This window comes from Amblyomma americanum, chromosome 1 (assembly GCF_052857255.1).
Source record: "Amblyomma americanum isolate KBUSLIRL-KWMA chromosome 1, ASM5285725v1, whole genome shotgun sequence".
Taxonomy (NCBI): Eukaryota; Metazoa; Arthropoda; class Arachnida; order Ixodida; family Ixodidae; genus Amblyomma; species Amblyomma americanum.
Window position 1 is genome coordinate 501,960,534 of NC_135497.1, and position 27,707 is coordinate 501,988,240.

The 27,707-nt window shown below is 47.4% G+C and overlaps 1 protein-coding gene across 1 annotated transcript; it reads left to right on the forward strand.

Annotated features, from left to right (window-relative positions):
* The first annotated feature begins 918 nt into the window (after positions 1–918).
* LOC144127972 (uncharacterized) lies at positions 919–24,689 on the forward strand. Its single transcript, XM_077661001.1, has 9 exons — positions 919–1,074; positions 4,927–5,053; positions 6,747–6,808; positions 7,930–8,077; positions 9,088–9,149; positions 10,423–10,570; positions 18,214–18,379; positions 20,637–20,938; positions 24,685–24,689. Exons 1-9 carry the CDS (start codon positions 1,012–1,014, stop codon positions 24,687–24,689), a joined length of 1,083 nt encoding a protein of 360 aa, XP_077517127.1. The 5' UTR covers positions 919–1,011.
* The last annotated feature ends 3,018 nt before the right edge of the window (positions 24,690–27,707 follow it).

Sequence of the window (27,707 nt, forward strand, 5' to 3'; positions counted from 1 at the left end):
ACAGCTAAACTGAAAAATGTACAGCGGCGTGCTGTAAGGTTGATAGTAAACAAGTACAAACGAACTGGATCCCCAAATTTATCAATGGCAAAAACTCAAAATTAAATCCATTAGCGTTTTCCTTGAAGCAGGCCTCCTATCACCTAATAAATGGCAAAATGCATAGGTCCGCCGTAAGCTTCATTCAGTTTTTATTAACGCACTGCGCTTGCCATCAGCTCAACTAAAGCGTAACCTCAAACTTTCCACAATAAAATCATTCGTTTTGCTTTCTTCTATGAACGCTTAGGGAATAGAATATTTTCATTTTAAAAGTTGGGTAATGAAAAGATCCTTCAGACTGTTATCAAGAAAATATTTATATTTTATTTTTTGTTCCTATTTTAACGCCGCCTTCTCCTTTACATTGTGTATGCAGGTCTTTTTACCGTTATTCAAAGGCTTGCTGTGATGGCCGATGTAAACAATTTCTTTCTGTTCTGTACCTTCCCTTCCTGGACGCGGTTAAAATGTCTGCAGCATTATGCAAAAAAATAATTCACAGCGACCCCTAATCACATAGTGTTGATACTGCGATAGCGTTAGGTGATACCTCTACCAGGAGTGGCGAAACTTCCAGTGTGGTGACGTTACTTCTGTCCAGCCAATGCCAACATCCGGCCTGGTGACACCCTTTCACCTAGCCAGTCAGCGAACATTATGACCGATGACGCATTTTTTTCGATTAGGCTTCTAATGTTATCGTATAAAAGTTGCCCCAGGAAGGCGAGCTTTGGCAGCTAACAAATCATGCCCTAACATCCGCGATATAGGAATGACAGATCAGGCTCCATAAACTTGCAACGACCTCGACCCAACAACAGATGGTGGTGAGCTTGACGCGTGCATAACACAAAGGGCCGAATTTTGTCATTAGAATGCACGGGTGTGTTTAGTGCAAACAGCTTCGTGTAAGCATCTCACATTTAGAACTGGCGTCTGCGGTTTTCACTACACCTTATTCATGTCCTCATGCATTTCTTCCAAGGTGTTGCCAGTGAAGAAGATGAACCTATGGTCGTCGAGCCCAATGAGGTGAGCAAAACATTCCGTCTTCACACTCTCTTTTACCTTGAAGTGCATTGCATGGTGAACCTGATGGTCTCGACTGGTGTTTAAAGCTTAATGAATTTTCTTTTATATTAGTTTTATGGGGTTTAACGCCTCAAGGAGGCTGAGGAAATGAGGGACGCCGTAATGAAGCGCTCCAGAAATTTGCACCCCCTGGGATTCTTTACGTGCGCTGACATCGCACAGTACACGGGCGTCTACAATTTCGCCTCCAAATAAATTCCACCTCCGCGGCCGGGATCGAACTCACGTCTTTCGGGTCATCCGCCGATACGCTATATCTAGTGAGCCACCACGGCGCTCGCTTAAAAATTGTGTGGGTCACACCCAATCCATCAGGTCTGAATACGTCGTGTTTTAAATTCCGGGTTTATGTTCAACAATCATGCTTCAATATGTTGCACAAAAATTTCGGCGGATAGGCGTTTTGAGCTTCAACATCTTCTTTAAGGCGGTAAGCTCGCCATGACAGATCCCGGGATCTTTCGTGAGCATTCTGCTGCCGTAACGAAAGCGTCGCAGCGGCATATCCAACGCCAAGTGTTTGCTGCTGCGTCTGCAGATTCTGCGCACGAATATTCAATGTATTTAGCCTCTTTTCGATCGTCAGTGTGACTGGTGAGGCAGCGACCGTCTTTAAATAAACCGGAGTTCCGGCGTGCGTATTTGTGCGACACTTAAACTCGTGCAAGAATTAAATGTGCCGGTCGACATTGCGGACGACACAAGAGACTACGCTCACTACCGGATGTTCACAGGTAACTAAGTGATATAAAAAATGGTTTGGTTAGCTACAGAGGTCGCTTCTGAGCGGTCATGGCAATGATGTTGGCGGTCGGCATGAAACGAGCGTGCAATATTATTAACTGGCGCTATTATGAAAAAAATCCTCCTTATTTGTAAGATTACCCTGTAGTGCTTAACTGTATTTAGCATCGCTTAGTGCGGCCTAGGTGCATCGAATATTTCTCTTCAGTAGAGACTCCGAATATCCGAAATATTCAGATAGCTGATCGCATTTCCGTGTATTCGAGTCGCTTTGCGAATCAAGTTGTACATCTTCAAAATACGTCTAGACCATTCGACAGCGCTCTTAAGTTTTCATGTAGTTTTGGAACATTTGGCACCAAGTTAGAACAGAGACGCCATAGTTGATGTTTTTCCGAAGGCAGTTTTTTTTTAAATTTATATTGTTACGTGGCGGCCAGCCGAAGGAAGAGACACGATGATCGATGGAAATGAGATGATTTAATGGCTGCCGGCCTAGCGCGAGCGCTCCTGCCCGCGCCACTGCGCAGTTCGTCGTCTTCTTCGTCACACTACTCGGGGCCACCGAGCGATCGTCCCGATCGCGAACGAGAAGATCGGCACTGAAGATGAAATGCTGCAGATGACGATGGGCTTGTAAAATGGTTGGATACAGAAGAAGGAGGTGAAGGGCTTGCCGCCACGGTGAATGAGACGATCGGCGAATGAGTCCCGGTCCACGAAGCATCCGGGCCGCAGGTTGCCAGGAGCCGACGGCCGAGGTCCTTGGACGCACCGAACGGCAGAGGCAGGGGGGCGGTGTCCTCACGTGTGGGCAGCGTCTCGGGTCGGTCGGGTCATTCCGGTCGCGGCAACGTGGTCAGTTCGTCGTGTCTTGTGGTCGGGGCGGTGGACGGGGCTGGGGTAAGCGGCGAGGTCGGTTCAGGTCTGGTGGGCTGGGCACAGCCGGGCGGTGCGGACCAGGCACACACGGCCGACGACCACGGCAGGCGCAGGACGCCGAAGCTCCGGGACCAGGATGGCGATGAAGGGACCCCAGCACCTACCTGGGGCCCTGCCCAAGAGGAGGCCTTTTCTTCGCTAGTCGACTTACTCACCTCCCCACCTATTCTGGCCCATTTTGATCCGTCGGCTCCGACTGAAGTTCGCACAGACGCCTGCGGTTATGGGATTGGCGCCGTGTTAGCCCAACGTCACCAAGGGCAAGAACGCGTTATTGCATATGCCAGCCGCCTCCTTTCTACAGCTGAGCGAAATTACTCAATTACAGAGCGCCAGTGTCTAGCTCTTGTTGAAGCTATAGCTAAGTTCTGACCGTACCTGTTTGGCCGTCCATTCTCCGTAGTGACCGATCACCACGCCTTTTGTTGGCTGTCTTCACTGAAAGACCCCACAGGCCGGCTCGGACGTTGGACGTTGCGCCTCCAAGAGTATTGTTACACTGTTCGTTACAAGTCAGGGCGTCTCCATCAAGACGCCGACTGCCTGTCTCGGCACCCTGTAGAGCCGCCTGATCCTGGAGACAACGACCTCGGCCCGTGCCTCTTCGCTATCTCCGATCTGGTTAACATCGCGGACGAGCAGCGACAAGACTCTTCCTTGCGTATTCTCATTGATCGCCTCAACTGTGCCAGCCGAGATCCTTCATTGCAACTGTTCGTCATTCAGGATGGCGTCCTATACCGCCGCAACCTTCGTCCTGACGGACCTCCGCTCCTGCTAGTCGTTCCCCACCGTCTCCGTTCATCTGTCCTAGCGGAACTACACGACCTACCGACCGCAGGCCACCTCGGCGTCTCCCGCACATACGATCGGGTCCGACGCCGCTTCTTTTGGCCTGGTCTGTACCGCTCTGTTCGGCGTTCCGTTGCCTCCTGCGACCTCTGTCAACGCAGGAAGAGACCATCAACGTTGCCTGCTGGCCTTCTACAGCCTATTGACGTACCTCTCGAACCATTCTACTGTGTGGGACCCGACCCTAAAGTTGGCCAACGTCATCTTCTACCTGACGGGCACTGCCAGGGTATGGTTCGAGGCCCACGAGGATGAACTCACCAGCTGGGATCTCTGCAAGCGCAAGCTTTGTGACCTGTTTGGTAAGCCCTTCGGGCGTCAGCTCGCTGCGAAGAAGGAGCTCGCATGCCGTGCACAAACGTCCACAGAGTCCTATGTATCATACATTCAGGACATATTAGCTCTCTGCATGAAAGTCGACGCCACTATGTCAGAGTGCGACAAAGTAGGTCACGTGCTCAAAGGCGTCATCTGCGATGCCTTTGAGCACGTGACCTACTTTGTCGCACTCTGACATAGTGGCGTCGACTTTCATGCAGAGAGCTAATATGTCCAGAATATATGATACATAGGACTCTGTGGACGTTTGTGCACGGCATGCGAGCTCCTTCTTCGCAGCGAGCTGACGCCCGAATGGCTTACCAAACAGGTCATAAAGCTTGCGCTTGCAGAGATCCCAGCTGGTGAGTTCATCCTCGTGGGCCTCGAACCATACCCTGGCAGTGCCCGTCAGGTAGAAGATGACGTTGGCCAACTTTAGGGTCGGGTCCCACCTGTTGTGTGTGCTCACGCGCTCGTACATTGCGAGCCAGTCCTCCACGTCGACGCCGTCCGTTCCGTTGAAGGTCCCAGGATCTCTCGGATGGGCAATGATGAACGCCGGGTTGGCGGACGCCGACGGAGCGGCCCCTTCGCTGGTCATGGTTGAAGAGCCGGCGAGCTGACGACCGCTGCGGAGTTCCGTGCTTGCTGTGGCTGTACCCAGCACCTCCACCAAATGTTACGTGGCGGCCAGCCGAAGGAAGAGACACGATGATCGATGGAAATGAGATGATTTAATGGCTGCCGGCCAAGCGCGAGCGCTCCTGCCCGCGCCACTGCGCAGTTCGTCGTCTTCTTCGTCACAATACATACCCAGCAAATCTAGACAAAAGCACATTTGAGCATAAAACCGTTTATGATCGCATTTGTTCTTTCATATAATGTAGGACTTCACCATAACAATCAGTATATCCGCATGTCACCTGACCGCAGGAGACTCAGAGCGAACGCCCGCCGGCACCCGAATATATCCTTCTGGAACAATGGGAGGCTTATGGAAGTGGCGGCCCGTATTTGCCCGAAGAGCCGGCCTCATGGGAAGAGCAGCGGGATAAAAAAGGTAAGTTTACGATTCGCAATTGATACAAGACTGCAACACAGGCCTGCATGGATGAGTGCATATACCTATTGATACAGCAGTAATGAAGAGAAAGAATATGCAAAGGTCTCTAAAGCTGAATTCCTCGCTAATATATAATACGTTATAAGGAAGCAGTGCTCGTTCTTTCCGCTCACACTTCAGCTGTGGAAAAGGATGAAGGATGCCGTCTATGACGTAGTCACGTCGGAAGGAATTCCCTCCCGATGTAGCAGGGACTGCGCATCACGTGACCAACGTTCCTAACCGCTTCCCCGATGACACACACTTTAGTAGTGTGGGCGGGGTCGGGATGCCCGCTTCTCTCTGGAAAGCGGCGGAAGGTTTCTTTCAGTATTGAGAACGATTCTCGTGCGTGGTAGAACGTTGTGATATCGGCCGCAGACGTTTACGGGATGCATGTGTTTGAAAAAAAATAATCACTTTTTGTAGCAACAATTGCCACTCATTCCGCTCGTATCAGCGCATGGAGCTTCTACTATCGACCACAAAAGGTCAGGTTACGGGTTGCGGCAATGCGGCAAAAAATTATTTGGATCTAACGACGTACGCTGATCGCGTGAAATATCTGAAGGTGCCTGGAAACGATCACGCGTCATTAGCTAATTCTTGGAAGCAGCGTCGTGTGGCGGCGCAACAGTAGTTTTGTAACGAGAGCTACACTACGCTACCCAGTCGAGCATTTCACCATGATCCGGGGAAGGCAACAGTGCGCATGCGTGAAACTGGAGAGGAGCAGGAATGGCGCGGCGCATGACGTCAGAGTCGCCGCCGCCGCTTCGCCAGCAGCCCCGCGCGCCCATCTAGGCCCGCGGGGGCCGCGCGTGAATGCGAATGCGCGGCAACAGTAGAAGGGCAGCTGGTGCGAGACGCATGATGTCAGAGCTCGGCCGCCACCACGGCCGCGCGTGGTGTCGTGTGGATGCGGCTGTGTGTATAAAAGCTGTGGTGATACGACTTGGTGGGGTGATTTCAATAGGAAACGAGGTCCTCCTAGTCGATAGTATCAAGGAAAATTGATTTTAATTTAGCAAGCGATCCTCGCATTCTGACTACACAATGAAGAACTACCGTTGGCCTTGTGTATCTGAGAGAAACCAACCAGTCTGAATACTCTGTAGGCAGCATTCAGACAACTGCGTGTTAATTTACCGATCATAGGCAATGTCTATATCTATCAAAAGAATGAATAAATAGTGTGTTTAACCGAATACTTCTTTATTCCTTAACATTACAGTCACAACAACAAGCTAGATAACATGCGTAACAAGGGGGGAACTGCAGCTTTGGCTATGTATATCCTGCAACAGCTGAAATAAGCCTCTGCTATTTTTTTCTGAGAACATGTTTGCCGAAAGCTCCTGTGGCCAGTTTTCCCAAAACACTCCAGTCATGTCTGTGTGTCAGGCGCTTTAACCAATGTAATATTTTCCTCAGACACGCATCCTGTAAATTTTCACTGTCTATAGTGAATTTCTGGGTTTTCAAGATGCATGTTTATTTCCCACCGTTTCAGTGATGCAATAGTGTAATTTAACAGCAATTGTTTTAGAGATCTGGCGCTTTTAATGCCACGATAAGTGATTTACCAACAAAGCTGCTACCCTTTCGGTCTTTAAGCATCTAAAAATATGCCTGAAATCCTTTTTTCCAGCTTACGACGGACGAGAAATCGTTGCGCGTGCTGACGCAGCATTGGATGAGGTAATGAGGGAGGTAAGTGAACCATACATGGATGTACACGACACTTTTCTTGGTGCTTTGACAGGTGCTCTCAATTTCTAAAAGGCGCAATCGCGGCCCAGAAGGAACTGACCAAGCAATAGAGCACTGGCACCGCATGGCGGAAGACGGCATTGTTTAATTGAAGGAGTATATGCTGCCAAATATCAATGCAATGACATTAATGTTTAGGTAAGGAGCGGAATCTGCCATAGATATCATTATATTTGTTGTTTAACCAAGAGTGGTCGGGTGACCTTGTGACGTTATCGCAACGGGACCACCACGTTTTGAGCACAGCTATCTGCAGCTAGCAATCCGAATGTGGCGGTTGGTGCACCGACAATGTCAAAGAAACTGACGCAAACACGCACAGATGTTGCAGAAGAAACAGTGGCAAATGTGCAATTTAATCTTATCGCATTCCACTTTCAAGGTGGCTTCATCGTCCCCATAGTTTCCTTTTTCCCCTATTCTAACTGGCAAAACTGCCGCGCGCAATTACTGAATCTAGGTCTCCTCGCAGAGTTCGATATTGCTATATTGCGGATTCGTGTCAAGCGCAGCGAAATGTTTCCTATCAAAACCTTTATCGCGTTTAGAATCGAAAAATGGCAGGGAGATGGCTGACATCACAAAACAATGAAGAGAGAGGCAGAAATGCATGTGCCGTGTTCCTTTAAGTATTTGCGCTAAGAAATAAAATATGAATTACCCACTAACCTGTTTTATAAATCTTCTGTCACCCGTAGGACCTGTGCGTATCACGCTACAAGTACGAAGCGGTTTCTGAAGCAGGGCAAACCATTTAAGATCTTGGAAATTCATTCACCTTAAATGCAGAGGCTGGAAATTTAATTGCCAGAAAACTACGCGAAGATGACGGAACGAAATGAGGAACAAAGATAGACACACCTCTCTGTTCTTGTCCCATCATTTTTGCGCAGTTTTTTTTTGCAATCACTATGAACAGAGCAGCCCATCATGATATCTAATAGCAAATTTATTTTAAACTACGCTGCCCCGTATACCTTCCGCTACCAGCGATAGCCTTCCCTAATCTCTAGGAAGCAAACATTACTTCTTGCCCATCTGTGCATGCGCGTCTAACGCAGGCAATCGAGGCCTTTGGGGAGACTCACAGGGAAAGCCCGCCTTCAACTTCCCCCGATGCGCTTCCGGACCACTGGGAGGCTCCTGGGAGCGGCGGTCCGAATCTGCCCGAAGAGCCACCCTCTCGGGAAGAGCAGCACGAGGACAACCGTGAGTGTGCGATTCGAAGTTGACATGAGACTTGAACAGAGGCCTGCATGGAGGAGTGGATATAGTTATTGATACCGCAGTAATTAGAAGAAGGAATATGCAAAGGCCGCTAGCTGCTTAGTTTGCTTATCTATGATACTTAGTGAGGAACCAGTATTCGTTCTTTTCGCGCACGCCTTTGCTGATGAAGGGGTAAAGGATGTCCTTTGTGACGTACACAAGTCGGAGGGAATTCCTTCCCGATGTAGCGGCGACGGCACATCACGTGACCGACGTTCCTCAACACACTTCATTCGTGTGGTCGGTGTCGGGGGCGGATGCTCGTTTTCCTCTGCAAAGCGACTGAAGGTTGCTTTCAGTATGAAGAATATTTATAGTACGTGGCAAGAACATTTTGAAATCGTCGGCAGACGTTTAAGGGATGCATGCATCTGTTCGAAAAAAACACTATTTTTTGCATCGCTTGTAGCTTCTTCGGCTCGTATCAGCGGATGTAGCAAGTACTATTGGCCACAAAAGGTTACTTGTTACGGGATGCGGCTATGCGGGAAAATTTATTTGGATGTAGCGACGTATGCTAATCGCGTGAAATGCCTGAAAGTGTTTGGAAACAATCAAGCGTTATTAGTTGATACTGAACGGCTGGGTCACGAGGTGGCGCAACAGTAAGATTTTATTTTTTTCGAGAATTCACATGCCGAAAACTCTTGAAGCTGACAGTATTCCTATACATTTAACCAATATTTCTCTCTTGTCTTTGAGCACGCGCCTTCACCAAAGTATTATTTTCCTCGGACCCGCATCCTGAAAAATTTCACTGTCTGTGAATTTCGGGATTTTCAAGCTGGATATTTATTTTTCGCCGCTTCAGTAATGCATTAGTGTGATTATAACACAATTGTGTAGAGATATCTGGCCTCTGTAGTGCCACGATAAGGTATTCACCAACACAGCTGCTATGCTTGTGGCCTTTACCCATCTAAAAATAAGCCTCAAATCCTGTCTTCCAGCTATCGACGGAAGCGGAACGTTTGCGAGTGTTTACACAGCATTGAACGAAGCGGAGAAGGAGGTAAGTGAAGCATACACCGATGTTCGCAACACCTTTATCGGGGCGCTTTAGCAGGTGTTCCCTATATATAAAAGGCGCAATCGGGGCCCAGAATGAACTAACCAAGCACTAAAGCACTGGCACCGCACGGCGGATGACGGCATTAGTTAATTAAAGGAGCATATGCAGCCAACTATCAATGCAATGACATTAGTGTTTACGTAAGGAGCAGAATCCGCCATAGATGACATAAAATTCGTTGATTAGCCGAGAGAGGTCCCATGACCTTGTGACGTCCTCACAACGTGCCCACCACGTTGTCAGCACAGCTATCTGCACCTAGCAGTCCGAATAAGGAGTTTGCTGCACCGAGAATTCCAAAAAGAAACTGGCGTCAACACGCACCGAAGTTGCAGCAAAAACTGTGACAGATCTGAGATTTAATCCTATAGCTATCAACTTTGAAGGTGGCTTAAGCGTCCAGTTAGTTTAATTGTTTCCCCTATTCTCGCAAAACTGTCTTTGCAATTAGTAAATATAGATCTCCTCCCAGAATTCGATAATGCTATATTGCGGGTTCGTCACTGCTATGCTTCACTGCAAGGAATTCGCCACTAACAAGCGCAGCGAAATGTTTCCCTTCGGCACCTTCGCGTGGTGAGAATCGAAAGGTGGCTTGGAGATGGCTGACATCGCAAAACAACGATGAGATGGGGCTCAAGTGCTTGTATCGCAAACAGCACAGGTCGTCGGCCCAATATTGCAACAGGATGGTCCCATCCTGGCCCTTGTAGGGTCGGCCTTTGCCAATACGGCTCCAATGTTGGGCCAATTACTTGTGCTGCTTGGGATCCTGTTCTTTCATGGTTTTGCGATATAGAACGTCATCTGAATTACCAACCAGCCCGACCCATAGCCCTTCTATGTCATTCGCACAAGCTCTAGGCAACACGCTGCATGTACGGAGCGGTTTCTGAAGCAAGGCAAACCATTTGACCTCCCGGAAGTTGGTTCACCTTGATGCAGAGGCTGCAACTTTGTTTTGCAAATAAAGTGCGAGAAGACGGCGGCTACAAAATAGGCACAAAGACGGACAAAGCCCTCTTTCTTTGTCCCATTTTCTTCATGCAGTTTTTTTTTTGCAATAACTATAAACTGACCAGCCCAACATCTTCAAACAGCAACTTTTAAACCTCGCTGCCCCGTAAACCTACAGCTACCACCGATCGCCTTCCCTGATCTCTTGAAAGCAAACATTACTTCTTCCCAATCTCTGCATGCGCGTCTAACGTAGGCAAGCGACGCCTTTGGGGATACTCACAGAGAAAGCCCGCCTTCGACTTCCCCCGATGCGCTTCCGGACCACTGGGAGGCTCCTGGGAGCGGCGATCAGCATCTGCTCGAAGAGCCATCCTCTCGGGAAGAACAGCACGACAAGAACCGTAAGTGTGCGATTCGCGATTGACATGAGACTTGAACAGAGGCCTGCATGGAGGAGGGGATATAGTTATTGATACAGCAGTAATTAGAAGAAGGAATATGTAAATGCCTCTCACTGCTTGCTTCGCTCATCTTTGATACGTAATGATTAACCACTATTCGTTCTCTTCTCGCACGCCTTTGCTGATGAAGGGGTAAAGGATTATCCTTGTGACGTACTGAAGTCGGAGGGATTCCTTCGCTATGTAGCGGCGACCGCACATCAAATGACCGACGTTACTCAACAGACTTTAGTGGTGTGGACGGGGTCGGGGGCGCGATTCTCGTTTTTCTCTGCAAAGCGACTGAAGGTTGCTTTCAGTATGAAGAATGTTTCTGGTACGTGCCAGAAACATTTTGATATCAGCGGCAGACGTTTACGGGATGCATGTATCTGTTCGAAAAAAACACTATTTTTTGCATGCCTTGTAGCTTCTTCAGCTCGTATCAGCGGAGGTAGCAAGTACTATTGGCCACAAAAGGTTGCAGGTTACGGGTAGCGGCTCTGCTAGGAAATTTTTTTGGATCTAGCGACGTACGCTAATCGCGTGAAATGTCTGAAAGTGTGTGCAAACGATCACGCGTTATTAGCTGATACAGGACGGCTGGGTCACGAAGGGGCGCAACAGCATTTTTATTTTCCGAGAACGCGAATGCAGGAAACTTTTGAGGCCAGCAGTATATACGTTTCCCCGCAACTTCAGACATGTGTTTGGCTTACGCTCCTTCACCAAAGTTTTATTTTCCTCGGACCCGCATCCAGTAAAATTTCGATGTCGGTAGTGAATTTCTGGATTTTCGAGCTACATATTTATTTGCGGCTGCTTCATTAATGCAATAGTGTAATTTTAACAGTATTTCTTTAGTGGATCCGGGCTTTTTACTGCCACGATGTCTTTCACCAACACAACAGCTACGCTTGCGATATTTAACCATCCAAAATATGCCTGAAATCCTGTCTTCCAGCTTGCGACGGAAGAGGAATGGTTGCGAGTGCTGACACAGCATTGGCCGACGTGGAGAGGGAGGTAAGTGATACACGGACGTTTAAAATACCTTTCTTTGCATGCTTTGGCAGGTGCTCTTTATTTCTAAAATGCGCAATCGGGGCCTAGAATGAACTAATCAAGGTGTAAAGCACTGGCACAGCACCGCGGATGACGGCATTTCTTTAATTGAAGAAGTATATGCGGCCAAATGTCAATGCGAGGGCATTAATATTTACTTAAGGAGTAGAATCCATCACAGCTAGATGTCATAAATTTCATTGATTGGCTGAGATATGGCCACGTGACGTTGGGACGTTATCGCATCGTGACCACCATGTTGTGAGCACAGCTGCAGCAGCCAGCACTCCAAATATGGCGCTTGATGAACTCACAACTTCACAGAAACTGATTCAAACACTCGAATAAGTTGCAGTATAAGCTGTGGCTTTAATGCTTTACAGATAGCCTGAGCGTCCCCAGACTTTCATCCGTTCTCTACCCTAACTGGCAAAAATGTCTTTGCATTTACCAAATATAGCCCTCATCGCAGAATCCGGTAACAATCTACTCCGATGAGTCCTTTCCTCGCAGTAGGAAAAGGTTTTCTTAAGGCATAGAGTTAAACCACGTTATAACGAAGTTGAAGGGGCCCGGCGGTTACTTCGTTATAGCCAGAGTTACTTTATAGCAGCCCGTGTTGACCGAAATTCTAACGGGAATCATCATTGCTTCGTTATATCCGTTAATTCACTATAAGCAGTTTTGTTGTAATGAGGTTAGAATGTATTTGATTCCTTTTTTCGTGATATGCATGATGTAAATCGGATTAAAACGTAAATCTGCTGATATGAAACGGCAAAGTAAATGGGCTGAAAAAAATTAAAAACAAAAAGGTCGTGTATATTTCACAGAACATGGCGATACCAGCTGGAACGTGATACTCAGTCCACAAATGCATTATCTCATGTGCGTGCCAAATCATCCACCAAATCATAGTGCCCGCCAATTTATATGTTATATATGACTTACAGACCACGCCGTGTAAACGTTTTCGTGCCTTTTTGGTAGGCACAAGCTTCAGCAGGTTCTCTATGCACTGCACGTCACAAACGCCAACTTGTCTCTTCTGGCAGGCTGCACGAGTGAACCCGTTTTCACGTGCACTTTCTTTTTGTGCCCTAACGGTCAATTAATCGCAAACTCGAGCCGGGACGACGACCGTGATTACGGCGCGAAACACTGCCATGCTAGCAATAACAGTCCATGCTGCAAAATTTGATGTGTATGTGAGCCCACAGTTTGCTGTACAGCAGCTGGTGAACACGGCGGAAATACATACGCAGGTGAGATCGCAAGATGCCAGTCTCGTCGGTGAGAGCCTGCCCGAGTTACTGACCTTGGGCAAGTCCACAGTCAATGGTTTCCCAGCGGGAGTGTTCACGTTGAAGGCGCTGCCCAAGGGACTGCACTTCGGCCCATATCACGGAGTCAAGGTGGACTGCATCGAAAATGGCGGCTGCACCTGGCAGGTAAGCTTGCTCGGCCAATGTGTAGAACACTCAGACTCGGGTTCTTAAGGCTCTGATAGAAAATGTTCTAAACACCTGGACTGTAATTTCACTACACTGCTCGCATTGTCATTCTGTCGCATGCTTGCAAGTGCATTCGACGTGAGTGATTTTCATGGAGAGAGATTATGCTGAAATACGTGCCATTGTTGAGTGAGAGGGAAAGATTGCAGCGTATGATAACAGTTGCAAACCGCATATTGAGGATTCAAAGAACATGCGCCCTTTCCAACGTCGTTGTATAATACTAACAGGCCACATTATTAAAACGTTACGTGAAAAACAGAAAAAAATGTATAAGGATGTTCACCTATGGTTGTCAGTGCCTCACTATTTTGAAAAACTTTTCTGGCACGCAAAACATGAGACAAAACCATGGGACATCGCTGAGTCACAAAATCCATCATTAGGGGCCTTTTTTTCAAGAGTCGCACCGTACAAGAGCCGCAGTCAGAGGACAAGCAGGTAGCTTCAGCGTAAGCTTAATCCTGAGCTAAAAGGTGAAATATGAAATATTTACTCGTTAAAGGAATATTAATTACTGTTGAAATGAAGTACATTTTCTTAGAAAAACTGAGTGCAGTAGCATTCATGCACTTTTAAAGGACCTGGTGTTGGTTTTTCTGCATCGTTGACAAAGGCATAATGCGTACGGCAGTGTTCGGTAGCCCGGGTTGTCCATTTTATCCGCAAAGTAAGTTGTCAGTAGACAAAAATACTTGTTCTATGGCAATCTTCGGCCTCAAAAGCCTTTGCGCCACAAAAGTTTATTATCGTCAACATCATCATCATTATCAAAATAAGTTATATATTATTCAGTTCCATATTCTCAAAAATGATACTGCCCTGGTTTTGTTCCGATACGCATTGCTGCATGCGATCGCGTCCGAGAGTGCGCACGGCCACCACTCCACAGTTATCCAGAGTCCTATGCTGCTTCGTTGACTTGTACCGGGAGCCCACGTGAAGGAAATGCACATCCGCAAGTGACACTGACGGCGCCAGATGGCGCAAGGTACCCGGCAGGCTGCGCGCGTGCCTGCAGCATCCGGGCCAATCCGCGCGTGCTCGCAGGCGGTAAGCGGGATTCTGGTACTTCGGTAACAGTAACAGGGTACACGGCACGCTTACCGTCTCTCGAGGGGCACAGAAATCATTCATGTAACAGCGCTCATGCAGTGGCCTTAACTGGGTGGAGTTGTCGGTTCGAGGGCGTTCGAGCTGCCCTTTCGACAGATGTATAAGATTATAACACGAAATACTGGCCCTTTTCCGGACACTTAAAATTTATGCCACGTTTTTTTGCGTCCGTTTTTTCACGTGAGCACGGTAGCGAAAGAATTTGACTTGAGCGTTTAGACGGTTGAACCGCTGCGTTGCGCAGGTGCGCCGATGTGGAGAGTTCTTCGTGGTAGACGGCCGCCCGCATCAGCGCAACCACTGGATGAACGACGTGAACTACACGCCCAGCAAGAGCAGACAAATCCTCGTGGCCTTTCTCGCCGACGGAGACATCTACTACCACACGCTAAGGAACGTCAGCCCCGACGAAGAACTGCTCGTTGGATATTCAACGTCGTTCACCAAGAGTTTGCTCGGGAGCCCAAGAGGACCAGGGGCGCTGCAAGGAGGTGAGGAGAAGCTTATCCTGCACTCCTTAGCTGGTCGATATTATTCGGTTGATAGCGTACGCAAGCTGCGAACATGCCTGATTCATCATCATCATCATCATCAGCCTGGCTACAGCCAGTGCAGAGCAAAGGCCTCACTCATGCCTCTCCAATTATCCCTGTCATTTGCCAGCTGCATCCAGCCTATAACCGCAAACTTCTTGATCTCATCTGCCCACCAAAATTTCTTCCGCCCCTTATACGCTTTCATTCTCTTGGAATCCACTCTGTTACCCTGAAGGACCGGCAGTTATCTCACCTTCGCGTTGCATGCCCTGCCCAAGCCTATTTCTTCCTTTTGATTTCGACTAGGATGTCATTAACACGCGTTTGTTCCCTCACCCACTCTGCCGGCTTCCGGTCTTTCAACGTTACAAGTATCATTTTTCTTTCCTTGGCTCGCTGGGTTGTCCTGTACTTAAGCTGAACCTTTTTCGTTAGCTTCCATGTTTCTGCCTCGTAGGTGAGTACCGGTAAGATACAGCTGTTGTACACTTTTCACGTGAGTGATATTGGTAAATTGCCATTCATGATCTGAGAGAGCTTGCCATATGCACTCAACCTCATTTATACTTCTAGTTATTTCCCTCTCATGGTCCGCATCAGCTTCGACTACTTGTTCTAATTGAACGTATACCTTTACCACTTCCAGCACCTCGCTGCCAATTGTGAACTGCTGTTTTCCTGCCAGGCTGTTATGCTGCTGAACATGACTCTGGTTTTTGCATGTTAGTTTTTAGACACACCATTCTGCTCAGCCTGTCACACTTATTGATCATGATTTGCAGTTCACCTCTGGAGTGACTCAGCGAGGCAATGTCATCAGCAAATTGCAGATTTTTTAGGTATTCTCCATGAACTCTTATCCCCAACTGCTCCCAATTTATGCCTCGAAATACCTCCTGCAAACAAGTGGGCAATAGCATTGGCGAGATCATGTCATCTTGCCTGAGGCCTTTCCTTGTTTGTATATTCTTGCTGACTTTATGCAGGACTATAGTAGCTATGGTGTTCCATGTTTCAATGTGTGTGTCTACTTTGGTGCATTCCAAAATTCACGCTGGCCCAAAGACAGATTCATACCAAGTGTCCCAGAGGAATGCGATTTTGCTGTATATACCTTCCAGTATTTTGATATAAGGCTCTTCTAAACCCTGAGTCTGCAATGCCTGTATGACTGCTGAGATTTACACTGACTCAAACAACTTCTCGTAATAAATAAAGGCTTTATATACGTGCTTTTTGTATTCTGAGCATTTTTATTTCACCTGATTGATAGTTTGAATCTGAAATATTGTGGTGTATTCTTTAGGAAAGCATGTCGGACTGTTTGGTTGGTTGAAGTTTAAGGTTTTTCTGACTCTATTAGCGATTACCTTAGTAAATAACTTGCAGGCAATGGAGAGTAAGCTGATCAGCCTGTAATTCTTCAAGTTCATGGCCTCTATTTTTTGATGATTTAAGATAAAATTTGCTTCTGGTATGGTCAAGGGTCATAAGACATTGCGTAAACAGGGTGGCTAGTTTTTCTGGCACAATCTCTCCTCTGGTCTTGAACAGATCTGCTGTTACCTGATCCTCCCCACCTGCCTTTTCCTTTCCCATTGCTCTTAAGGCTTTCTTTACTTCCTCTCTCGTGACTGGCAGGATGACGCAGTGGTGTGGGACACTCTCTCTCATTGATGTTTCGGATTTCATTGGCTACTGTACAGATTTGTATAGAACTGTTTGGCTACTTTAACTATCTTATCCATGTTGCTAATGTGATTGCCCTCCTGTTCTCTTTCATTCTTCATTCATTCTTTATTTTTTCTCACTATACAGTGAAAAAGGAGCCAAGGGAAAAGCCGTTCAAGCACGGCTTGAGTTGTCTTTGGCCCCACTTATCAAGCAGTGGTAGCAGCGAGAAAAGCACAAGTAATGTCCTAGGACGCAGCTAGCTCAGTCAGTCTCAACCAAATATAAAGCAATATAAATGAAACTATAGTAAGTGGTACAAACATTCAACTTATCAAAATAAGCTACATCACATGGCACTAATTGAGCAGTTATCACATGCTACACAAAATAATAAAGATTCAGCATATGAACATGGCAATGAGATCAGAAAATTGCAGTTTAGAAATCTTGTTACCTTGATTTATATAGTCAATTAACATACATGTTAACAGATCATGCAGAATTCGTCGACCGTAATTAGGCCGGCAGGTATTTTCCAAAATGGGGCAGACGTCGTAGGGTATACTGAATCGGCTAAGCGTTGTCAGGCAATGTCGGTAAGGGTATGGCTTCCACGCTTTTGACTAATCTAATATTCTCATGATAACCTAAGTCTATATAGCTCGCAAACTCTGGTGAGAGGTAGATTGCAGGTATGGTACGTTAGCAATAATGCGTTTCCTCTTCACCGCTTTTAGGCTGCCACTGTTCTTTAGAGCATGCGCAATTGTGTCCATATTGAGCTTCGTTATGTCGGTAACCTTGCGCTTGTTTATTAACTTCACTAGCTCTGCTAGTTCTGTCCTGTCTGTAGGGTTAGTTCCCCTCATAGTTTGATGTTTCCTAATCAGATCTTTTGTCTCCTGAGATAGCTTGCCGGTATCCTGTCGAACTGTCCTACCGCCTGTTTTTGCTGCGCACTGCCTAACGACAGTTGTCAAATTATAGCTCATTGTATACAAATTAGGATCGCCTTCCTCAGTTAAACTGAACATTGGTTTGGCAGCGATATCCTGAACTACTCTTTTTTCCCTCTTACTGCTAACTCGTTAATGAACTTCTTCACTAGCTTCTTCCTTTCCGTCTTCAAGTCTAAGCTAATTATATTATGCTTGATTATGAACAATTTGAATGCCCGCATAGACGGCAGACCATTCTGTGCAAGGATATCTGGGCAAAACATGAAGGAATGGTGACACATTGCCAAATAAGCAGGGAGATTGAACTGTGGATAAAATAGCATGGGTGCTTGTTTTTATGTATATATCTTTAGTGCATGAAAATGACATAAGCATTGTGAGAGAACTCCTCTTCTGCTGTGTGTGTACCGATGCGAAGCTACTCAATAGCGCTCCCAGAAAAGGCACTGTCTTTTTAAATATAAGGTTTATATTACCTATTCACCGATCTGTGCAGACTAGTACCATTGCACTGCCTTTGTTTCGCGAATGGGCAAAATATTTAACACGACCTGCTAATCTATTACTATATTAGGGAAACTATCATGCACCTAATTGATACAAAGGAACTGATGTGAAAAAGTACTACTAGCGGCCTTTTCCTCTCTGCCACGGTCCACATTAGGAACACTGAATTATCTGGGCAGTTCTTCACTCCACATGTGCTCATTCGCTACTCCCACTGCTCGGTTCTTTTTCAGAAGACGTCAATACCATTCCTTTGCACAGCCTGTTTCTCGCCTGTGAGAAGTGCAGCGACCTCTTCACTAAGCAGTACAACTTAGAAATGCATACCCGGCGGAAACACTGGCATAGCACGGAGGGAATCCACCACTGCTCGCACTGCACCTACACGAGCACTCGCAAGTAGGTCTTATAGTGCCGTTCCTTCCTTGACGCCATCGTGAGTAGTGAACTGGAGAGAGGTCCTTTCTGCTGAAAAGGCATCTTTTGAAGCCGTAAATATTTTTAAAAAGCTGAAATCGTGAAGTCACCTTAAAAATACGCAATGAATGCTTGAATGACACGATTTAGGAACAGAGCACAACACAGTCATCAGCATTCTAGTAGCAGTAGCGTGCTCGAAAGTGTCTCTTCGCGCTTCTTGTTCGCATTTTGTGTTCATTTTTTATGAAGAAACACTGCCCGCTTTTTCCAGCAAGCTTACAATTACAGTGCAAACGAGCCTGACGATCGCACTGATTGCGTTCGTTGTATTCGATGTTCGTTGTAAGTGAACTTCCAATATTACACCGAAATTACAAAATCAGAACAACAATACATATATTTGAGAAAATGAGTTTGCGAGTTATGTGCGTCTGATACTTGAAAGCAAGCCCTATCAAGGTGCCTTCCAAGCAGTCCACGGTGGCCATGTGCTCCCCACTAAGAACCTTGCCGCCAACAAACTGCTTTAGAGACGCGACATAACTAATTAAAGTAAGCGTTCAAGGCAGGTGGAAATAGGTGCGCCTCCTCGTCGTGGTCTTCATAATGTTCCCAGAAGTCTGGGAGCGCTCGTACTTTGCCTAAAATGCTTCATCAGTTCGTGGCTCAGTGATGTCGGTGTTAACGAAGTCACCCATGCCGGTCATGTGCCCAAGAAGGACACGTTGCCGCAAACACCTCGTGCGTCACAATCGTCTGCCATGCCTGGGTCCATCCGGCCGAGAATCTGGCGCAAGTACGCGCAGAACGTGTCAACTCCACGGCCTGTCTGGGCGTTGTCTACTCACGGTGGCAGCGCAGATTGTGGAGAAAAGATTGGGCTGGTGACCCTGGCCACGTGATCGGCTTGGCAAGCCAGGCATGCTACGTGACTGCTATTAAAACATCTCTAATCGCTACCTTTAGTTGATCGCCGACCCCACTCTAATCTCACTTGCATTTTAGAGGTTTGCCCAGCCGGCGCACCCTTACCCAGTGATCACCGTTGTATGCCCTAACCCGTCGGCGTGCCTCGCCGGCGAGTTTGCGTAATTTTAATGCTGCATTTTGTTACTTTTCTGGGTCGCGATGTTCTCTTCAGAGCAATGTAACCGGGGCTGTGTGGCGTTATTCGCCATGTGCGGTCGCGGAAAGTGCGAGTTTTTATATACAGGAGTCGAGTTCACGGCGAATCCATGTTCGACCTAACCGAGTTGCACGGCCTGAGTCATTCGTTATATCTGAGACACAGTGCCACTCTTCTTACACATATTTTTACGGTAGCACCACCTTATTTCGTAATAAGCGAGTGTTCGTAATAACCGCGGCCGTTGTTTGCTGCCTCCCCAGTGTAGAAATCGGCACTCTGAAGCCGCTGCTGCGGTGTCAGAATTGAGCGAATCTCCCGTGTAGGAAATGGCCCGGCTGGTGCTTTTGGTAGCGGCCTCTCTCGAGGACTCGCGCAAGTGGACGAGCCGCCCGCCAATTCTGGTCGACTCGTAGCCAGCCCCTCATAAGCGCATACCTTTATGGACGCTAAAGAATTTTGTGTGACTTTGCGCGTGCGTGTTTCAATGCTTGAAGAGCTGAACTGAGCAGTGGTACCTCAGACACTCCTCAATAAGCCTGATTATCAAGCATTACTGCTGAGTCGCTCACATTACAACTGAAGTACGGGTCAACCGAGGTTTCCTTAGCGAGGACATAGGAAGTAAACGTCAACAGGAGCGGAAAGAAAGTAGGCGTGAGACGTTCGCTCATGCGGAAGAGATGCGTCAGAAGCAGGCAAAGATGCGCCTAACATCAGCGGTAGAAATATAGATGGAAGGTGCGATCGTCACTGGCGAAATCATAACCTTGAAAGAGATGTTCACACATATCTAGACACCTTTAGCCTACCGTGTCCCACGTTTTCGTTACCGAAGTACCGGAAGACAGCCCACCGCCGCTGAGCGCGCGCTGATTGCTCCTGATGCTGCATGCGCACGCGCAGCTGCCGGGAACCTGGTGCCTCCTGGCACCGTCAGGATGATGTGTTAATGTGGACTGGCTTCGCGGGCTCCAGGTACTACAGTACGGTACCGGTAACGGTAACATAGTACATGCTATGCTAAAGGTGTCGACTAAAGGAGGCATCCGGAGAAGATATTCATAGTTGTGCGGTAATTCTGCTTATCCTTACCCTTCATGTACGCAGGGCTGATATCATCAGGCACGAGCGTACCCACGTTGGCAGGCGAGATTCCGTGTGCCATTTGTGTCAGAAGAGGTTCTCCCGGCCGGACCATCAGAAGGTTCACATGATAATCCACAGTGGTGAGAAACCCTACGAGTGCAGCCAGTGCGGCAAGATGTTCAGGGAACGCGCCCATGCAAGGAGGCACGAGCAGGTCATACACTCCCGCCGGTACCCGCTGACCTGCCCGCGGTGCGGGGCTGGTGCCGAGGACGTCACGAGGCTCAGGCGCCATACATGCAAGCCGCTGGGCACAACGGATGGTAACGAAGAATTAAAGCGGGGCCGAAACCGGCCACGCTTAAGGGCAGACGGAATGGCGCCAAAGGTACGACCGCGTAACACAACAGAGGGTATGCCGCAGCAAGGAGGAGTGATGCGGGGCCGAGGTCGTACACGTAAAGTAATAGCGCAAGATGAGTCTGCGCCGGCACCGTAGAAGCTTACGGGAGTTGCACTACCACCGCCAGGAGTGAACCCAGGTCAAGGTCGACCACGTAAAGAGGTAGCGCAAGATGCGTCAGCGATGTAGTGAGATGTAGCGACATTCAGCGTTCTGTACTGAATAAATACCTTTTTGTGCCATACACTTTACGTCTCCATTCCTCAAATGAAAAACAAAAGGAAGTCAAACATTAATGGAAAAGACGAAGCCGTAGAAAACACCCCGGAATGTGATTACACCCTATGACAGCTTGTCTTGACAATGACGGGAAGGTTATATGTGTAGCCTTCCAGGGACTCCGGAACTTATTTTCTATTGGGGGAGGCAAGACCTCGAGCTTATTTTGTTAGATATTTGATGCTCAGTTGCACACATTTGTAATAATTTTTACTTTCCAATGTTCAAAGGTTGATGCAAACTGTATGTGGTGATGACACTCCAGCAGTCAGAAAGACAAGAAAAGGCTTCGAAAAGAAACTGTTTAAGGATTTGACTCTCGCTCACTATGAATTGAATGACTCGACGTCGGCGGTACGCACAAGCGTGCTCAACGGTCATGGAAATAGATGCTTGCAGTTGTTGGCCGCGATAAAGAACCAAAGCCAACTACAACAATCCGGAAAAACGTGGAAGCATTCGTACCTAGCCTTGATCAATGTAGATAGGTCTGGTCACATCTGGCGTCACGAAGCAAACTGATAAAGACGCGTGCCGGTGCTTCTAAGTGCGAACGCACAAACAGTGAAAATATTCACGGCAATATAAAATGATGTAGCATGGGACGTTTTATAGACGGGAAGAAATACGCACAACGAGTGATCAGTTCGGTTAAAATTTTGTGCATAACTCATTTAAATTCTGCTAATTATGATAATGTACACGGTACAGACAGTTGACTTCTGTTGGAACGACTGCTTTGAGTTATTCATTTACGAAATGTTCCCAACTGGCTACGAAAACAAATAGCTCAGCCCCACTTTGTTTTGCATGAAAAGAGTCCTAGAACTGAAGTGTTTCAATTGTGCCCCGCCGCGGTGGCTCAGTGGTTAGGGCGCTCGACTACTGATCCGGAGTTCCCGGGTTCGAACCCGACCGCAGCGGCTGCGTTTTTATGGAGGAAAAACGCTAAGGCGCCCGTGTGCTGTGCGATGTCAGTTGCACGTTAAAGATCCCCAGGTGGTCGAAATTATTCCGGAGCCCTCCACTACGGCACCTCTCTCTTCCTTTCTTCTTTCACTCCCTCCTTTACCCTTGCCTTACGGCGCGGTTCAGGTGTCCAACGATATATGAGAAAGATACTGCGCCATTTCCTTTCCCCCCAAAAACCAATTATTATTATAATTAAGTGTTTCAATTGTCAGAAATCTGATCCAAGTGCAAGAAATTGGAGCCAGGGGGCAGGGGGGCACGACCCCCTTAGAAAACTGGTGGGGAGGGGGGGGGGTGACTACCCCCCTTGACCCTCCTGTGTCGGGGTTCTGGGTGGCTCCGTAATTTTGTCACGCCATCAAAAATTTCGGCCATAGGATGGTGCGCCTGGCCGCCTTACCATTTGTGCTCTTTTATGCTCGATAGCTACAGCCCGTTGATGGGGTAGCTGGCGTCATCTACCGAAACATCTTGACACAAGACCGGCCTAGCGAATTCGTTTTAATAAAAAAAAAGTCTTTTCTTGACTACATAAGGTTGGCGTCGGTGTTACAGATATGCGTTCTAGAAAAGACCATATTCCACTGCGTGAGAAGAATGGGCGCGTTTCGACTTCGTAACTTCCGCTCCACTGGCAGAGAAAGCTGAGCGGATTCTAGGGATGCCGCCGCGGACCTAGGCGTGGAGGCAAAACTAGACTCCAAAGCGGCCTACGCTTTCAGAGAATCGGAGCCATGTCCGTTAAATCAAGCCTATACGCCGAAATTAGTGCAGCTGCAAGTAGTTGACGTCTTTTCTTGTCTTACATCTGCAATTCACACTCGCCTCAACATAAGCTTCCCGTCCCGGTTAGCTCAGTTGTTAGAGCAACTGCTTCGGTGAAGCGGTGGTCCCGGGTTCAAACCCCCGACCGGAACGAACTTAACTGAGTTTTGAGAAAGTTGTACAATAGCCCTCCTTTATGTGCACGGTGGTGCACGGCTGGTTGCAAATGAGTAATAACTTCCTTATTACGAATCTAAGATGTGTGGGAGTTTAGATTTTATGCCATCAATAACCTTATCGCAATGTAAATAATCAACAAAGGTTTTGCCGTGGCGACGTCGTCACGCGCACTCTACACGGCGATAATGGTGACTGGTTGGTTAGTGTTCTTTGAACAGGGAATCGTGCTGGACTGTTTTAAATACGATGAACGCATGAATGTACAATTGTTCTCAATTCGTGAGGTCTTTGTTTTAAGCAAGTTTAGACGAATTCCCAGTACAACGATGTGCATTCTGTCTACATGACAGTAAACTGACACCCGAATGAATGCGGCGCAGTTTTCCATAAAGGCAGTATGTGGTGGTGCGCTTTAGAAATTGGCGAGGATGCCACTCGCCTAATTTCAGGCCGAAAAGAAGCAGTAAAACTGCTCGTTCCTGCCCCACTCAGGCATAACAGTATAAATCAGAGCTTTTAAAACAATAGGACCCAAAAGAGAGAGCAGAATATATCTACTCACACATAGGCGAAAATAAAAAGCAAGTGAAGACTTCTTTTAATCCAAAGGCCAGAATCTACCAGGTAATTTATTCACATATTGGCAGAAAAGAAAAAAAACAGTGAAGGCTCCTTTTACTCCAATAGACCAGAATCTACAATGCATTATGAGCGCATGAGAATTATCGTCAATACAGCGTGTAGGATTTTCGCATTTAAGCCAATCCAAAGTCTGCATCCGCAACGCCAGTACAGTGATCAAATATTCAAGTTCACTGCACGGCCGACGCAAGCAAGCGACTCTGACTTGCGCGTTGTGGAACGATGGATAATTATCAGAAAAGTGAGTGATGCCTTTGTAGATCTGCATCAGGTCAGCCGTAAGCCATGGGAAGAAATTTCGTCGCAGAAGGAAAGACGCATTGAAGTTAGCCTGCAGCTCCCTGCGTGGGCCGAAGCTGGTGCAGATCGAATGTCAAAGCAGTGCAACCAGCTACAGCGTGAAGTATGTTGGACCGAATGTTTGGTGCCGGACACTGAGGACGTGCCGAGCCGTGTCCCCAGAAGTGAAGACGCTCAACCTGGGACCGCATCGGTTTTTGTAGATTTAAACGTTTATTGACATCATCAGGACCTTTGCATGTGCTCAGGTTGATAATCATCATCATCATCGTCATCACCAGTCTGTCTAAACCCACTTCAGCGCAAAGGCCTCACCCATGTCTTTCCCATTAACCCTGACTTTTGCCAGCTGCATTTCCCTTTGCCTGCAAAATTCTTAATCTCATCCGCACACCTAACATTCTGCTGCCCCCTGCTACGTGTACTTTTTCTTGGAATCCCCTCCGTTACCCGTAAGGAACAGCGGTTTTCTTGCCTTCACATTCCCTGTCCTGCCCAAGCCCATTTCTTGCTCTTGATTTCATGTAGGATGACCACCCACTCTGCCCGCTTCCGGTCTCTTAAGGTTACACTTATAATTTTTCTTTCCATGGCTCGCTGCGTTGTCCTTAACTTAAGCTTACCCCTTTTCGTGAGCCTCTACGTTCATGCCCCGTAGTTTTAGTACTGGTAAGATACAGCTTTTGCACACTTTTCTTAATGGGAAGCCGATCACGAAAGCGATGACGAGGACATAGCATCTTTCCGGCACCAGCTTCAAACGTGGGCAATAGAAAAAGGGTCTTCGGATGCCGCGGTCACGTCGCTTTTGGAAGTGCTCCGCAGCCACAGGTGTTTTTCTTCCTGGCGTAGGGCCGAGCAGGAGCCTATGCACAACCGAGACCGAATTTGAATTGTTTGGTATGTGGCCCAATATCATGTGCGAATGCAAGCCCAAGCTAGAACCATTCACTTTCAGACCTATGTCCAATTATCCACCGACATTGCCCCGGTAATCGATGGCAAGCTGTTTTAATGCGGCTTTGTCTTGGATCTCTGTCCTTTTTACTCCTATAAACTTGAGAGCTTCGCAGGGAATAGCAACCATTATTTACACATTCGCGTTCAAAAGCTTGTAGTCAAGGGTCTGACGGAATCCCGTTGGTCGGGATGGTACGTGATCTAGTGAGTCGCACCGACCAAAAATTAAGATGGAATGACGTTTCGGCTCCCAAACGGGAGCCTTGTTCACAATGAGGCAAAACGTTGCGGTGGTGCCTTTTTTATGCGGCGTATATGCGATCCCAGGCATCTCGCGTAGATAGGTGGCAAATTCCCGTCATTTCGATTGATAGTATGCGCTGTTTGGATGATCAGCGACTCAAGATAGAGCCGTGATCTCCTGTCTTTTTCTTTGGCGGCCACACGTGCCTCTGCCCAGTTGATGTTGTGGCTGGCAGATACCGAATGCTCGGCAAGCGCATTTTGTTCTGCGCGCCGGTTCTTCACGTCATTCTTATGTTCACGTAATCTGCGTGCAAAATCTCCTGTTTCGCCTATGTATACTGATGGGTAGTCGGCACATGGAACCTGATAAAAGGTTGCCGTTGGCTCATGGCCTGCTCGATACTGAATCTCAATCAAATCCAGCAAGCCATGAGCCAGCTGCAAGCCACTGGTGGTGGGTGAAGCAACTGCTTAATCTTAACCGCGAATCTTCGCCACTTGCTTGAGAGCATAGGCGCTGCAAAAAGCAAGAACCACGCAAGGCGAACGTGTGCGTAACCAAAAAAGTTTTATTGCAAGTGCACATCACTGTTGTGCACGGCTTTTATTCATGCAGGTAATGAATTCATAATGGCAATCATCTTTCACACTATCACTTCGTTTACTCTGTACAACGATTTTTCACAGTGCACAAAAAGAATTCGACTACAAGAACAAAGAAAGCCAGACAGAACAACGTGAAGGAGCAGCCACACGCGAACGTGCCAATCTAGTTTATATTTTGTGTGCAGCGGAATAGTGGGAGAAATTGTTATATATACAGAGGAACCCAGTAAAACAGCAAAAGGCCTCTGCAGAGATGCTCGCACATTGCAAACTGTTATAGCTATGTGGGAATGCTGTTCGGCTAATCGAAAACAGCGGTAAAGCTGACATAGGAGAGCCCACATGTTCAATATCCAACGTTTCTAAAAATTTTCTTGTCAACCACTGTGTGCAGCTTCTGAATGAAAGCGAAGATGACCATTAATCCTTTTCTTTTGCTGTGTCACTGATCTTTTAAACTAGTTTTACTGCCCGCTCTTTGCGAACTCCTGAGTTCCCAGAAGATAACTAAACAGCACAAATCTCAAATTTTAAAATCCTGTAATGGTGCTGCTTTCCAGACAGATTGCGCGAAGGTAACCCTCACTAGTCTATACATTCAATAGCAAGCCCTTGTGAAGCGTAAAATTGTGATCTAACTTCGGCTGCTTATCCCCTTCCTTTTTTCAAAATAGCGAAGTGGCGCCAACATACGGAATTACTCCTTTGTTTCATTCATCTTTTTTGTGCCTTAAGGCCTTACCTATTTGCTTTTCTGAGATTCCCGAGCAACTTTTCCGCTCTGAAGTAGTACCAGTGTGGACATGCGCAGCCTCTGGAGGAATCTGGTCATTGAATCTGGTCGCCTCCTTTGAGTTAAACATAAAAAGTAAGATGAACGACGTATGAAGTTTAATGCCCCGAAGCTGCATGAAGGCTTCGTGTTATGGTGCAGCGGAGGGCTTCGTATTTGTTTGGATAAACTGTGGTTCAGCATGACGGCTGCGTGCGATGCAGCTATGGCCGGCTCCAGGTTAGCTTAAACTACCTCTGCTTATTTAACGTGCAAATGACTTGCACAGTAGACGAGTGCTTATGTATTTCACCGCCAAGAAGGCGCTGAGGCTCTCCTTGTAAAGCGGCCTTGACGGAGACTTTAGATCAAATAGAAGAAGAGAAAGAGGGAGTCACTCTCTTCATAATTTTGTAATCAAAACTGTCATCCCTTTTCTGTTCATGAGGAAGAATTCACCGTTGCTGCGCTTCCACGTGCTTTTCATTTTTATTACCTGGGTTCAGGTGAATAGCCACCCGATCCTTGGCCGATCCCCCAGTGTGAGTATGTGCCATCTTTTGATAGGTTAACAACAACACAGGTGCATCGTTACCCAAGTTTTCATCGCAAGCCACGCTGTCAGTTAAGACGCGGGATGTGCTCGTAACTTGCGCCTCCATCGAGACGTCATTTCCGGAGGTGGCAGCAGAGGCAACAATAGCGCTAGCACTCGCGCAGCCCAAAGTCGGAAGAATTGTCAGTGACTCGCAAAAGGCGTATAACAGCTACAGAAAGGGGTGGGTTTCTATTGCGACACTAGATATTCTCAAGAGTAAACGCGACGTACCTGAAAGGAAAGTTGAGTTGATATGGACACCGGCTCACTCTACGCTGGAGGGTAAAGAACTTGCCCACCAGTTCGCCCGAGAAATGGAACACCGGGTAGAGGAAGGTGAGCCACAGTCTATAATTAGCTTCAGGGACA

Bases quoted from the DNA above. Each gene is read 5' to 3' on its own strand.
- LOC144127972 (XM_077661001.1), top strand. From the start codon at position 1,012: ATGCATTTCTTCCAAGGTGTTGCCAGTGAAGAAGATGAACCTATGGTC. The intron at 5,054-6,746 runs GTAAGTTTACGA...CCTTTTTTCCAG, and splicing joins AGAGCAGCGGGATAAAAAAG to CTTACGACGGACGAGAAATC. The intron at 9,150-10,422 runs GTAAGTGAAGCA...CGTCTAACGTAG, and splicing joins TGAACGAAGCGGAGAAGGAG to GCAAGCGACGCCTTTGGGGA.